General features: G+C 38.8%; 2 protein-coding genes across 2 annotated transcripts in view; one reads left to right on the forward strand and one right to left on the reverse strand.

Moving 5' to 3' along the window:
• Nucleotides 1-6,313, forward strand: part of rhogb (ras homolog family member Gb) — a 12,416-nt gene extending 6,103 nt beyond the window's left edge. Inside the window, exons 2-5 of the mRNA XM_061898747.1 lie at nucleotides 1,693-1,748; nucleotides 1,846-2,005; nucleotides 4,680-4,850; nucleotides 4,931-6,313. Of these exons, the coding sequence (XP_061754731.1) occupies nucleotides 1,877-2,005; nucleotides 4,680-4,850; nucleotides 4,931-5,206 (576 nt within the window). The 5' untranslated portion in view covers nucleotides 1,693-1,748; nucleotides 1,846-1,876 and the 3' untranslated portion in view covers nucleotides 5,207-6,313. The remainder of the gene's footprint in view (nucleotides 1-1,692; nucleotides 1,749-1,845; nucleotides 2,006-4,679; nucleotides 4,851-4,930) is intronic.
• Nucleotides 5,768-11,207, reverse strand: pgap2 (post-GPI attachment to proteins 2). The gene is made up of 6 exons (XM_061898746.1): nucleotides 10,898-11,207; nucleotides 10,093-10,261; nucleotides 9,763-10,012; nucleotides 9,373-9,479; nucleotides 9,115-9,223; nucleotides 5,768-6,750 (listed from the first exon to the last, which is right to left on the reverse strand). The coding sequence occupies exons 2-6, from the start codon at nucleotides 10,258-10,260 to the stop codon at nucleotides 6,620-6,622; spliced, it is 765 nt and encodes a 254-aa protein (XP_061754730.1). The 5' UTR covers nucleotide 10,261; nucleotides 10,898-11,207; the 3' UTR covers nucleotides 5,768-6,619.
• Between the last annotated feature and the right edge of the window lie 1,762 nt (nucleotides 11,208-12,969).

Genomic DNA, 12,969 nt, shown 5'->3' on the forward strand with positions numbered 1-12,969 from the left:
GTTTTGTTGAAGTTGCATGTAACTTCAGCGCGTGTTATCAAACATACAGAAAACCAACCCCATTAAATAATTGCAGAAGACTATTTTTTTCACATACTAAAATGTGCAAGATGAGAGGTTCTGGCTTGCAGCAGGAGTGAGATCAGCATACCTCCACCCAGAGTGCAAGAAAGAGTGAGGCAAGGGTGGGGTCACATCCCCGGAGTCTGGGCCGAGCCGCATTCTCACAGTTTGTATTTCATTCTTGGCACATAGTCCGCTGGAATAATATGATCACTTTTTGCATGCGAACTATGCACATAACCAACTATTTCAATATTATTCAGCAAAAGTGAATAATAAAGCGGCGTCTGCGATTGAGTGATTATTTTCAGTTGGGATTGCACTTTTATTTTGCCTATCATTCACAGTCCTTATGTAATCCCAATTTTTTTAAATGCATTCTAATTTGTAATATATGGCATTTACAAGGTGGCTAACAATGCAGGTAATGAGAGTAATCTATTGTGATCATAAAGCCTTCTAAAAAATATTTTAAAAAACGCCAACAACACCCCATTTACATCCTGTGACCTGAATATTAGCCAAGTACTGCATTAAATATAATTTTTCTATAAGCACTAACGCCAAGGAACCACTTTTAGTGGCACTGTGACCATAAAGAGGTAACTAGTTTATGCTGCTCCAGCTCCGCCTGAATTTCGGGAGATTTTTGGGAAAAAATTTGTCCCGGGAGGTTTTCGGGAGAGGCGCTGAATTTCGGAAGTCTCCCGGAAAATCCGGGAAGGTTGGCAAGTATGTGCTACATTGACATACTGAGTCGGTGAGGGGCTGTATTGCCTCCGGGTTAGTAAAAGTTTGTGCAAAATTATACATAATGCCTCTCACTTGAATAGTAAAAGGTTGTGGCCATAAACTGAGAAGTCTCTTGCCTTTGAAATTTAACTTAGACCCGATGATGGCAAGAAAGATACAAAAAGATGCTCCTCGACGGATGATGTTTTTTTTGTTTATTTTTTTTTTAAACCTCAGTGAGGATTATGATTAATTCTTCATCTAAACTGAAAATATGAACATCCCATCAGTCTGCATTCCAGTGAGAGCAGACATTGTACAGAAGTGATTGTTTTATTAAGTTCGTAGTTTGTATGTCCTGTATTGCACTTAGCAATACTGCTACATGCTATATTTGTTTATCACTCAGCTTCTAAGGCCTGTAGTTCATCCCCCTTATATTTAGGCTAAAAAAATAGAAGGTTCTGCATCATCATTTGTCCCAAATAAAGTTGTGACACGTCTGAAATTAATGCGCTGCTGTATGCTTAAAATGGGGAAAAATTTTAAATGTTACATGTTATTATGAATGTGCCCATTACTAAATTACATATACATTCACAGCGCGTGTATAAAACATTGATGGATGTATATTGGATGTTTTTTAGAGGTCTTTATAGGCGAAATAGAGCGAATCCTATTTCCTCCTTTGTTAGATGACTTTTGCTAGGGTTTATTTATGAGTTAGAATCCATAAAGAAAAGCATTTGTTTTTGTCTTACATAAGGATTTTAGAATGATGGACACAATTACCCCAAAATTAAGTTCCCTTTCAAGCTTTGCTGTGTTTATAGGGAACTTTCAGCAGCAAATTGGAACTGACAAGGACCTATTCTTCTCTTTTCTCCCTGCTCTCAGGAGCCAGACGATGGGACGTAATGAGTCTCTGAACAATTGATCCAATTGGGCGGAAGGTAACCAAACGAAGACGAGTCCTACTCTTGTCTACTGTTACTATGCGAAAATGAACATTACTTGGAAGAAAGCAGGCTCATGTTGGACATGTTGCAGGTTTCTGAAGAGGGCGGGGTCGGAGGTCATCATGCAGACAGTAAAGTGTGTGGTCGTGGGCGATGGCGCTGTGGGGAAGACCTGCCTACTCATCTCCTACACCACTGGAGCCTTTCCTAAAGAGTACATCCCCACTGTGTTTGACAACTACAGCAGCCAGGTGTGCGCATGCCAATCATCCCTAATCAGCTCAGTATGGAAATGAGATAATAAAAACTATGCACACATGTAGACAGATACCGATTAAGCTCATATCATGAGCTGTGGTGTAGCTTTTATCTCAGAGCACTTTTAGCTCAAATCAACTTCGTCAATGAAATTAATCGAAATTACAGTATTTCCTTGAATCGCCGCAGGACATATAGTATGCACCTGCCTTGAATTACTGCCGGGTCAAACTCGATTCCCAAAATAATTAGCACATGCTTAGTATTACCGCCGAGTCAAACTCGTGACGTCACGAGTGACACTTCCCCTGTCATCATTTTCAAAATGGAGGAGGCTGATTTCAATACCGGTAATTTCAAATCGCATACAGGGAAGAAGATTAAGAGCTATTCAGTAGGATTTAAGGTCCAAGCTTACATCACACTAAATTTTTTACTGCATGCCTTTGGTAAGTGCTAGAGTGAGAAGGGGTTTTAAAATAATTAGCGCATGCTTACTTTTACCGCATGCCTTTGGTAAGCGCAGGAGTGAGAAGAGGTTTTTAATTAATTATCGCCCCGGCGGCAATTCAAGGAAATACGTTAATTAGTTTTTGCCCCCTCCAAAAAAACACAAATTTATCATGTAACATGCTTTTTAAAAGAAAAACTAATTTTTACATTAAAAAATATTGTCTAAAACAACACAGTAGAATGTAGTACTGACAACTACACAAGTTTTATGAAGTAAAATAATTAAATGATAAATGGGTTGTAATTGTATAGCGCTTTTCTACCTTCAAGGTACTCAAAGCGCTTTGACACTACTTCCACATTTACCCATTCACACACACATTCACACACTGATGGAGGGAGCTGCCATGCAAGGCGCTAACCAGCTCCCATCAGGAGCAAGGGTGAAGTGTCTTGCTCAGGACACAACGGACGTGACGAGGTTGGTACTAGGTGGGGATTGAACCAGGGACCTTCGGGTTGCGCACGGCCACTCTACCAGGGCGCCACACCGTCCCTATTAGAGTTGTTACAATTGATTAATCACAAAAAATTATCGCATTAATAATGAACACATCTACATTCATTATGAAATGTATTTTGACTGTACAAGCTTTTTTACCTTAACCGCTATACGGTCAGTTATCGGATCAATGCATACATCAGTATCATGATCCGTTACCCGGGTCATGGCCTGAAAGAACTTTAGGCACAACTATTACCAAGTTTTGTACTAATAAATGACATGCGTTCAAGTAAAATGTTCAAAAACATTACTCGATGACATTCTGATGATAAAAATTGCATTTGTGTACAAATATTGGGGTCTTTGGAAAAAATTTTATATGCCAGCGAGTAAACACCTGTGAATAAAAATGATTAATCCATAATCCAAAATGTAATTAATCTGATTAGAAACAATAATTTCACAGCCCTAATAAAACAATATAATAGAATGTCATACTAACAACTACAGTATTTTTATGAAGTATACTAATGTACAGCATTTAGAGAGTGGAATTACATATTCACTTTTTCAAGTTGCTTCCCCATTATCAGCTTTTCCATTTTTTCATGGATCATGAGTATCCCTCATTTAAAGATTATTTTAACATCCTTGGATGGCGTTATTCTGCTTCCGTATGATGCAGACTAGCTCGAATTGCTTAAACAAGTTGCTGACACACTGTCATGATTTTAATGATTTAACTCAATACATAGCATCCGCTTTATCTTCTCAGCACTGTCCATCCCACTCACCTTCTCTCTTACTGTGCTTGGAAAACAAAGTTATGTCGATATCTAACTGCCGGAGCTGCTACATCTCTTGAGACATTTAATCTTCTTTAATAACACACTTATTTCCGCTGGAATTTAAAACAAGCTGAGCTGGACATACTTATGGACATTTTTATTTATACATTTTCATATTTTAATGGATAGCCTTTATTTAATTTCATTTATAGTGCTTATTTTGTTCAGTATGTGTACTCTTGTTTTAGTTTTTACCATTTTATTGATTGGTGTGTTTAGCTGTATTTTATGAATGGAACTTTGGAGTAGTAGTGGCTGCTTTAAAATTTTGTTATATGACTAAATAAACCTTAAACCTTGTATGTAAGGTAAGACCAGATATTTTGGGCAAATCTAACAGGGTTTACCGTGACACGTGCTACGACAACCAATGGCGGGGAGTATTATTTCCCTAAACAAGGCCTTATTTCAGAATTTTTTAAAACTTGTTATATATATATAAAGGTAAATGTTTTACTATATTAATAATTTGGAGTGAATGAGAAAGTGGAAAGGAAAACACAGATGGTCATTCATTAACAAGTATAATTTACCTTCATCTTTTTAAAGTGCATGCAGATAAAGATAAATCTTCTTGACGCTGACCACGCATGATACCTTAAAATGCAGCTACTGCCATCTTGTATTAGGAATTAGTTTAGTTTATTTCAAACATGCATAGTTATAATGTAGTACATCACATATTGTGTGGTTGATTAACAAAATAATTTAGGAGGTTGCCTACAGCCACAGATGTTTTTTTTGACCCAACTCTAATGAGGGACTCCAGCTCACACATCCACCGATTATATTGAAAACTGGATGGTTCATTCAATAGAGGCATTAATTGTTGCATATACTTACGGTGTGTGGTGCGTTCAGGTGACAGTGGACAGTAGAATCATAAGCCTGAACCTGTGGGACACGGCCGGCCAAGAGGAGTATGACCGCCTGCGAACACTGTCCTATCCGCAGACCAACGTCTTCATCATCTGCTTCTCCATCTCAAGCCCCGCCTCCTACGAGAATGTCAAACACAAATGGCATCCTGAGGTCAGGCTGTGTTAGCAAGAGGGGGCGTGTCTGTTTGATGACATAGTGCTGCATTTACTTACATTGTCACGTGTCCACAGGTGTCACACCATTGCCCCGGCGTCCCCATCCTCTTGGTGGGCACCAAGAGCGACCTTCGAAACAACGCCGAGATCCAGAGGAAGCTAAAGGAGCAGAACCAGGCGCCCGTCACTCATCACCAGGGCTCCGCACTCGCCCGGCAGATCCAGGCCGTCCGCTACCTCGAGTGCTCCGCCCTAAACCAGGACGGCATTAAGGACGTGTTCGCCGAGGCCGTGAGGGCCTTTCTCAACCCAGAGCCCGTCGTCGGCAAGAAGCTTTGCGTGCTGCTCTAGGACCAAAGCGCCGACTGGCTCGAATTAGTCTGATTTGAGCTTTAAAGACTTGATTCAATTGTTTAACATTGTGATAATTTGTTTTAAGTTTAAAAAAAAAATGGTATCGACCTTCCTCACCTTAATTAATTGAATTAAAACTGAAAAAGGAGAATGCAAATTGTAACTTCCATAACATATTTGGTAACTAAGCTATTAAAGCAGATAAGGGAAAACCATTTAAAACTAAAATATTTCCATCAATCCATTTTCTACTCCCTGTCCCTTCCGTGGTCTTTCTGGAGCTTATCTCAGCTACATTAGGGCAAAAGGCGGGGTACACCCTGGACAAGTTGCCACCTCATCACAGCGCCAACACAGATAGACAACATTCACACTCACATTCACACACTAGGGCCAATTTAGTGTTGCCAATCCCCAGGTGCATGTATTTGGCGGTGGGAGGAAGCCGGCGTACCCAGAGGGAACCCATGCAGTCACGGGGGAGAACATGCAAACCCCACACAGAAAAATCTGCCCATACAAAAATATTTCATTACACAAAAATAATACAACTTAATAGACTTTATAATATAATTTTAATTAAATGTTATGAGAAAAGAACATCTCAGTAGAAAGTAATCCAATTAGTCGGGAGGGATGATTTGTTTTTGTTTACTGATCAAAAATTATATTCAAAAGTATAGTTATATAGGTTAAATAAAATTGTAAAGAAATGATTCAGATGTAACAATTTCGCTAAGATTTTCTTTCATTGTCCAAAGACGTGAAAGCAGACGGAATGAATCAACAACAACATTTCCTGCAGAGGCCTTGAGGAGGAAACGTCTTTAGAAGCAAATAGGACATGCGGTGGCGTGAATTGTCCACTCCCTCAGGGTGTCGTCTTCTCCCTCACAACGTCTCTTAAAACAGGCTGGAAGTCGCTTCCTCTTCCTGTCTGCCGATTCTCTGGACTTTCTCTCCAGTCGCCGATGAGATGTCAGAGTTAATTTTTTACAGCGCCTAAGAGAATATACCAATGGTGGCCCCTAGGGCCGCTGCTTAGTACATGTAACACATTGAAGGTTGTTTTCATGTTAAATAAATTCTGCACAGGATTTGAAAGTGACTTTTCTTTTTTTGTGAACGTGAAGACATTTGATCATACTGTTTTAATCTTTCCGTCTTTTTTTACATTCACATTCTGTATATTTAAAAAAATTAGGTTCTCCACGTTAAGGACATTTGAATAAACAAGCAGTTCCTCAGTGTTTTTGACTGCTAAAAAATAAAAATATAACCTCTTAACACTTCACAGGCAGTACAAGGGCTGTTGGAATGTTGTAGTTGAGTCCGCACTTCTCTCTCTTTTTTTTTTTTAAAAAGGGTTCACAGTCAAAAACGTGTTTTTAAAAAGAGTCCACTGCCGTTTCAGTATCGTTTGTCTTCAGGCGTTGGGGCCACCATGACCATGTGGTTTCCTAAGTCCCAGTGCACCGTGCCGTGGAAGGCCATGTTGGAGAAGACCACCAGGTACTCGCAGAAAGCAAACAGCGTGTAGACTGGGGATGGCAGAGATGCAGTGTCAATGAAGTGGCGGGGGTTTTGGCTATGGGAGGAGACTTACCGAAACATACAAAGACATACCAGTGCTCTTTTTAAAAATTCTTACAATGCATTGAACATATTAGGAGCGGGGGCGTAGCACCAAATTCTGGGTTCTCACACACAAACCTCCTAAAAGGCCCTCCATTCCACCCGAAACCCAACGTTTCCGCCCCATACAGACACGTGGTATGTTCACATGCACTAAAAGATATGTATGTAATCCTTAATTAGGTTATTGACTTCTTAAAGATAGGATTAATATACCTAGAAAAACACCACTGAATAAATTGGTGTTGTTTGAACGTGCAGCGAACAGACAGCGGGCAATACTGTTTGAAAAAACAAACAAAAAAATAATATTTATAATTATATCATATTTATTTATTTTAATTTTTTTTTTTTTACAAATGCAATATAAAGTGGCCATAATATGAATTTAAATAACCCTGTAAAATGTCATTATTTACTTATTACGATTATACAGTAAGTATGTCAAGTTTCACATTTACCTTTACTTTAGAGCAGAGGTCTTCCAGGCCGAAGACCCCCAAACTAAAGAAGAGACAGAGCGGGGACCCCTGACCTGTACATAGCAAGCGGGAAACTAATGCGCTAAGCGCTGGCTAAAAACTAGTATTGCCAATCGCCAGCAGGCACGAGAGCGCTGATTGCTCGCTATCTTAAATGCTACCATGAATATAATGACATAAGTATTTATATATGTTTTTATTTCAAACCAGTAGGGTGGCCATTCCACAATCAATTATAAACTAATGTATATTTAAAGGTATGTACATTTTGTGGGTGAATTGCAGTGAAAATACAAATAGTTATATTTTAGAAAAACTCAAAATCAACATAAGATTTCACGACATCCTTCCTGTACCTCTGTGGACCCCCTAGGGGTTGTGGAACTCCTGTTGAAGACCTTTGCTTTAGAGCAGGGGTCGACAACAAATACCCAGAATCCTTTGCATCCATGACTATTCCTGATCCCGCGCCCCCAACCCCGCCCACCTCAACCGACGCGAGGGGGGGGCGGGGTTTGGTGCTAGCAAGGTGTATAATATAGTCAGGAAGAATCATGGATGCAAAGGATTCTAGGTTTTTGTTGTGTTGCGTTTATGTTGTGTTACTGTGAGGATGTTCTCCCAAAATGTGTTTGTCATTCTTGTTTGGTGTGGGTTCACAGTGTGGCGCATATTAGTAAGAGTGTTAAAGTTGTTTATATCACAACCTTCAGTGTAACCTGTATCACCCAGTATGCCTTACAATCTCGTACATGTACCTGCGGAAGCCACATACAACATGTTGCTGGACTGGCAACTAATTTGTACATGTTGTAGAAGGTGTCAAAGGCAATGGCTTCATTGCATGCCCTTATTATTGTTATCTGGGTGACCAACAGCAAATGTTCGCGAGAATGGTTGCGGCTCCCATTGTCTTCTTTATTTTGTGAAACTGGTCAAAATGGCTCTTTGAGTGGTAAAGGTTGCCGACCACTGCTTTAGAGTGAAGTAGAGATTATCTGATACACATTGGACCATCATTTATGGATAATATGAATCATAATAATAGGTCATGATTATTATGATAATGTCAGTATTAGAGCATCTCCTGGGAGTTAAGTCTTTCTCTGTCTTTAAAAAACAACTATACTTCTATTTTTAACTTTAATCAAGGGTCCTTGAACAATGTGCAATGAGGTGCAAAAGGGAAATGTGTACATAACTTTCCCCTATGATGCCACAGTTATATTTATATTTTACCTTTCTTCTATCACCTTATATTTGTTCCAAAATACTGGTGGTGTGTGTGAATGTATAAAAGTGAGCTTTGATGACGTTATGACATTGGAGTTGAGTCAGGTGTTTTACGTTAGGTTTGCCGCTATTCAAGTGTAACAAACCATTTGCATTTTTATATGTAGGTATAGTTTTAGATATTTGATTCAAGCGACCTTATTATGGAACTTTCACGGCTACATTAATTTTATATGAATATTTATGACGTTTTCTTAATAACTTACATATTTTAATGGCAGAAAAAAAACCTTCAAACTTTACCCAAGTGCAGGGGCCTTGTTACAACATAATCACTTAGATCATGTACAGTTAATCTCTCACTAAAGATAAGGAACTGGACTGTACAGTTGCTGTTGCTTTTTAAGGTTTCTGATCAGCTGGAGCAGCACTTGAATATAAAGGACTTATAGTTAACTGTAGAATTGTTTTTACCCAAAAGTGAGGAAGATATGTCTTTCTGTCAAGCCGTAGCTACATATTTGTATGGACTTGGCCAAAACACAATGTTCTCACCTCCGGTCTCGCAGTGCTTATTGTGGCGTCTGAAGAAATACGCAGCCGCCACACAGCAGCTTATGTTGAACAGGAACAGGCGCAGCTTCCACTTGTACGAAGTCGCCTCCTGACATGAAAACAAAGTGTTCCATCATTATCCAAGTGAAAATAAAGCAAACTGCTTCTTTTCTGTGACATAATGTTTAGTAATCAAGTACTGAATCACAATAGTAGTCATCCAACGGGCATTTGAATCTAACAATGAGATGACATTACCTCGGGGTTTACATAGTGCTTCTTGATGACATGCCACAGTCGGCATGTTATGAGCATGTGAAGCAGTGAACTCACAATGAAAACGAAGAAGGCATATTTGTGAACAGCTGCAAAAGAAAAATAAAACAAAGCAATCAGTGGCAATAGATAAACATGTTTAAATCAGTGCAGAAACTATGCATGGGCTTAATATTATCATTACATACATACATACATACATTATTATGCAGTATACAGGTACATCCCTATTTGAGTGCACTACTTGGTTACAACCAGTAGGCACCCTTTTCATTTAGTCTTGATTGGTTTGTGGTTAAAAGAACAACACTAATGTTACAGTGTTCAATTCAAATATGCAAACTACGGGATAAGAAAGTGTATTTTACTCACTGTAGTCTTCTGTGGATGCCACGTACGTGAGCAGCAGCAAGGCCGAGTTTTCAGTGAGGTTGCATAAAAACGCCAGCCCACTCAGGATCAGCTCAGGAAGCTTTTCGGCGAAGCGGCTCCGGTAGAAGCGGAAATAGGAGGCGGCCATCAGGTATCGGGGCGCAGAGTGCAAACCTATGCAGCAGCGCCAGATGTAGCGTTCTGGTATGCGGCTGATAGCGCCACTGATGGACGGGAGGTAGTTGGACACCTGGCGGGAAAAGACGAGACGCTCAGGTAGTGCACACAGTACGAAACACGACGCTTGTTAACGGTTTAAACTAAACTCACATGGCAGTGTGTGTATATGGCATCTTCAAAATGGTACACCAAAGAAATAAAGAGGGAGACAACAAGTCCAGTAATAGGAAGCACAAGTGTCCCGATGGTAAAGGAGGTGTAGGGGAGCCGGATAAGGGGCCGGTCCCGGTCCAGGCTTACGTACGGGCCCTGAAGCATCCTGAATCATTGGATATAAGGAGAAATTATTAGACATCCTTTGTCGGTGACTCTGCTATAATTAGACAATTTCTATATTCGTATTATCTGAATGGCCACTTATTAGTTACATTTTGACAATTAAATGAATTTTAATTCACCAGTTTTTTAGGGAAATAAAGTACATGTTAGGTTAACTCAAAGAAGTGGACAAATACAGAAGATTACATCTTCTCAACTGCAGAACAATTAAAAAGACACAACACAAAAACTATTTGCAGTCAGGAAAGTAGTAATGGCATCAACAATCAATAAATTCAGCAATACATTAATTTATTGATCATTTACCAAAATGCGATTGCTGAATGTGTAGCTAGAAATCACTCATACATTGTACATACCTTATTTAATTGACTTATTCACCAATCATTATATTATCTCTTTAATATCATATCTAGTCATTTGTTCACATTGTTCATTTTGTCTTCAACACAGGAAGTATAGCATATCATATGAATCTACGTTGACAGTAACAGAACAAATATTAGTCTATCAATGGCGATAACCCAATCACGTGACATCACATTCTGTGACGTTTACCTGCTAACGGCGACCCGAAATGATGCAAATATCGCCCTAAAAGACGGCAAACACTCACCTTTACTGCTCTCTCGGCTTGCTATCCCAGTGCATTCTTTAAACCTGTGATATAATCTATTTAGCTACATAGCTAGCTAAACTACATACGGGCAAGCAACGACACGAAATGCAGATTATAACCAGTTAGACGGTTTAAAAGTAATCTTTGGACTTCCTAGCAACCAGTCGGATTAGTTTTGTGTCAATGACACGCTAAAAAGTCACTCTTTTTCGTTTTTTTTTGTGTGGCATATCTACTACGGACTGTAAAACTTCACAATAGCAATCGATGTCTATTTCGGGGGCAGCTTCCGACTTGGAACTTCAAAATAAAAGCATATGTGTGCCTTCTACGGAAGTGAATTAGAGCAGGGGTCACCAACGCGGTGCCCGCGGGCACCAGGTCGCCCGTAAGGACCAGATGAGTCGCCCGCTGGCCGGTTCTAAAAATAGCTCAAATAGCAGCACTTACCAGTGAGCTGCCTCTATTTTTTTAAATTGTATTTTATTTACTAGCAAGCTGGTCTCGCTTTGCTCGACATTTTTAATTGCAAGAGAGACAAAACTCAAATACAATTTGAAAATCCAAGAAAAATATTATAAAGACTTGGTCTTCACTCGTTTAAATAAATTCATTTATTTTTTTACTTTGCTTCTTATAACTTTCAGAGAGACAATTTTAGAGAAAAAGTACAACCTTAAAAATTATTTTAGGATTTTTAAACACATATATTCCTTTACCTTTTAAATTCCTTCCTCTTCTTTCCTGAAAATTTCAATCAATGTTCAAGTAATTTTTTTTTTATTGTAAAGAATAATAAATACATTTGAATTTAATTCTTCATTTAAGCTTCTGTTTTTTCGACGAGGAATATTTGTGAAAGATTTCTTCAAACTTATTATGATTAAAATTCCCAAAAAATATTTGTCTTTGTTAGAAATATAGCTTGGTCCAATTTGTTATATATTCTAACAAAGTGCAGATTGGATTTTAACCTATTTAAAACATGTCATCAAAATTCTAAAATTAATCTTAATCAGGAAAAATTACTAATGATGTTCCATAATTTTTTTTTTAATTTTTTCAAAAAGATTCGAATTAGCTAGTTTTTCTCTTATTTTTTCGGTTGAATTTTGAATTTTAAAGAGTCAAAATATATTTATAAAAATATTTATCTGTTTCTATTGATATTTATTGTGAGAAATCATTAAGATGATCAGTGTTTCCACAAAGATAAATATCATTAATCATTGATAATAACATAGAGAAAAAGGTAAATTGAGCAAATTGGCTATATCTGGCAATTTATTTAAGTGTGTATCAAACTGGTAGCCAGGGGCGCCGAAAAGGGGGGTAAAGAAGACGGATTCTAGGGGCCCATGATGGAGGGGGGCCCAGAGAGGCCCCTAATGATGATGAAATTATATGAACTCATGTGTTGGGGGCCCTGTAAAGATTATTTTCATGGGGCCCACAATCCCTAGCGGCGCCCCTGCTGGTAGCCCTACGCATTAATCAGTACCCAAGAAGTAGCTCGGTTTCAAAAAGGTTGGTGACCCCTGAATTAGAGGATGCTCATAATCATCTGTCTTCACCTTTATGATGTATCTCTACGACCATATGTTTTAGTTATATGTTCTGTGTCTTGTCTGTTTCATTCTAATACCACTTTTTCCACATCACAAGGCTTTAGTTCAGCTTTTTTCGTTTCAGCTTTCGTTACAACACAAAATCATTTCTAAGTGCATTCTGGGTCTGTCATGTTAAAATGCCTTTCAGTGCGTCGTCAAGAGATAAAACAGTGAAGTGAAAGAGGGGACATTCGGGGCGAATAATGGACTAGTTTGTGCATCTGCGACGTCGCCACACAGCCAGCCATTGAGTGCATGTGTGTGTGTGTGTGCGTGCGTGTGAGAGTGTATAAGTGTGTGTGCCTGTGAAAACACAAAGTCCTTTTGTACGCCGGATTTCCTCCTATCACTTTAGTTAATTAATTTCTGTCAGCAACTGCAGTATTATTTCTCTATAGATTTTAGACTGTGAACAACAGAAAATATCATGTAAAACAAAGTAAATTAAAAGTGCAAAAC

The sequence above is a fragment of the Nerophis ophidion genome, linkage group LG04, assembly GCF_033978795.1.
Source record: "Nerophis ophidion isolate RoL-2023_Sa linkage group LG04, RoL_Noph_v1.0, whole genome shotgun sequence".
NCBI lineage: Eukaryota > Metazoa > Chordata > Actinopteri > Syngnathiformes > Syngnathidae > Nerophis > Nerophis ophidion.

What these genes read in the sequence shown, in the direction of transcription:
- pgap2 (XM_061898746.1), bottom strand. Translation starts at nt 10,260, where the DNA reads ATGCTTCAGGGCCCGTACGTAAGCCTGGACCGGGACCGGCCCCTTATC. An exon ending in GGCATCCACAGAAGACTACA is followed by an intron (nt 9,480 to 9,762) that starts GTGAGTAAAATA and finishes TTTCTTTTGCAG; the next exon opens with CTGTTCACAAATATGCCTTC. An exon ending in TAAGCACTGCGAGACCGGAG is followed by an intron (nt 6,751 to 9,114) that starts GTGAGAACATTG and finishes TGCCATCCCCAG; the next exon opens with TCTACACGCTGTTTGCTTTC.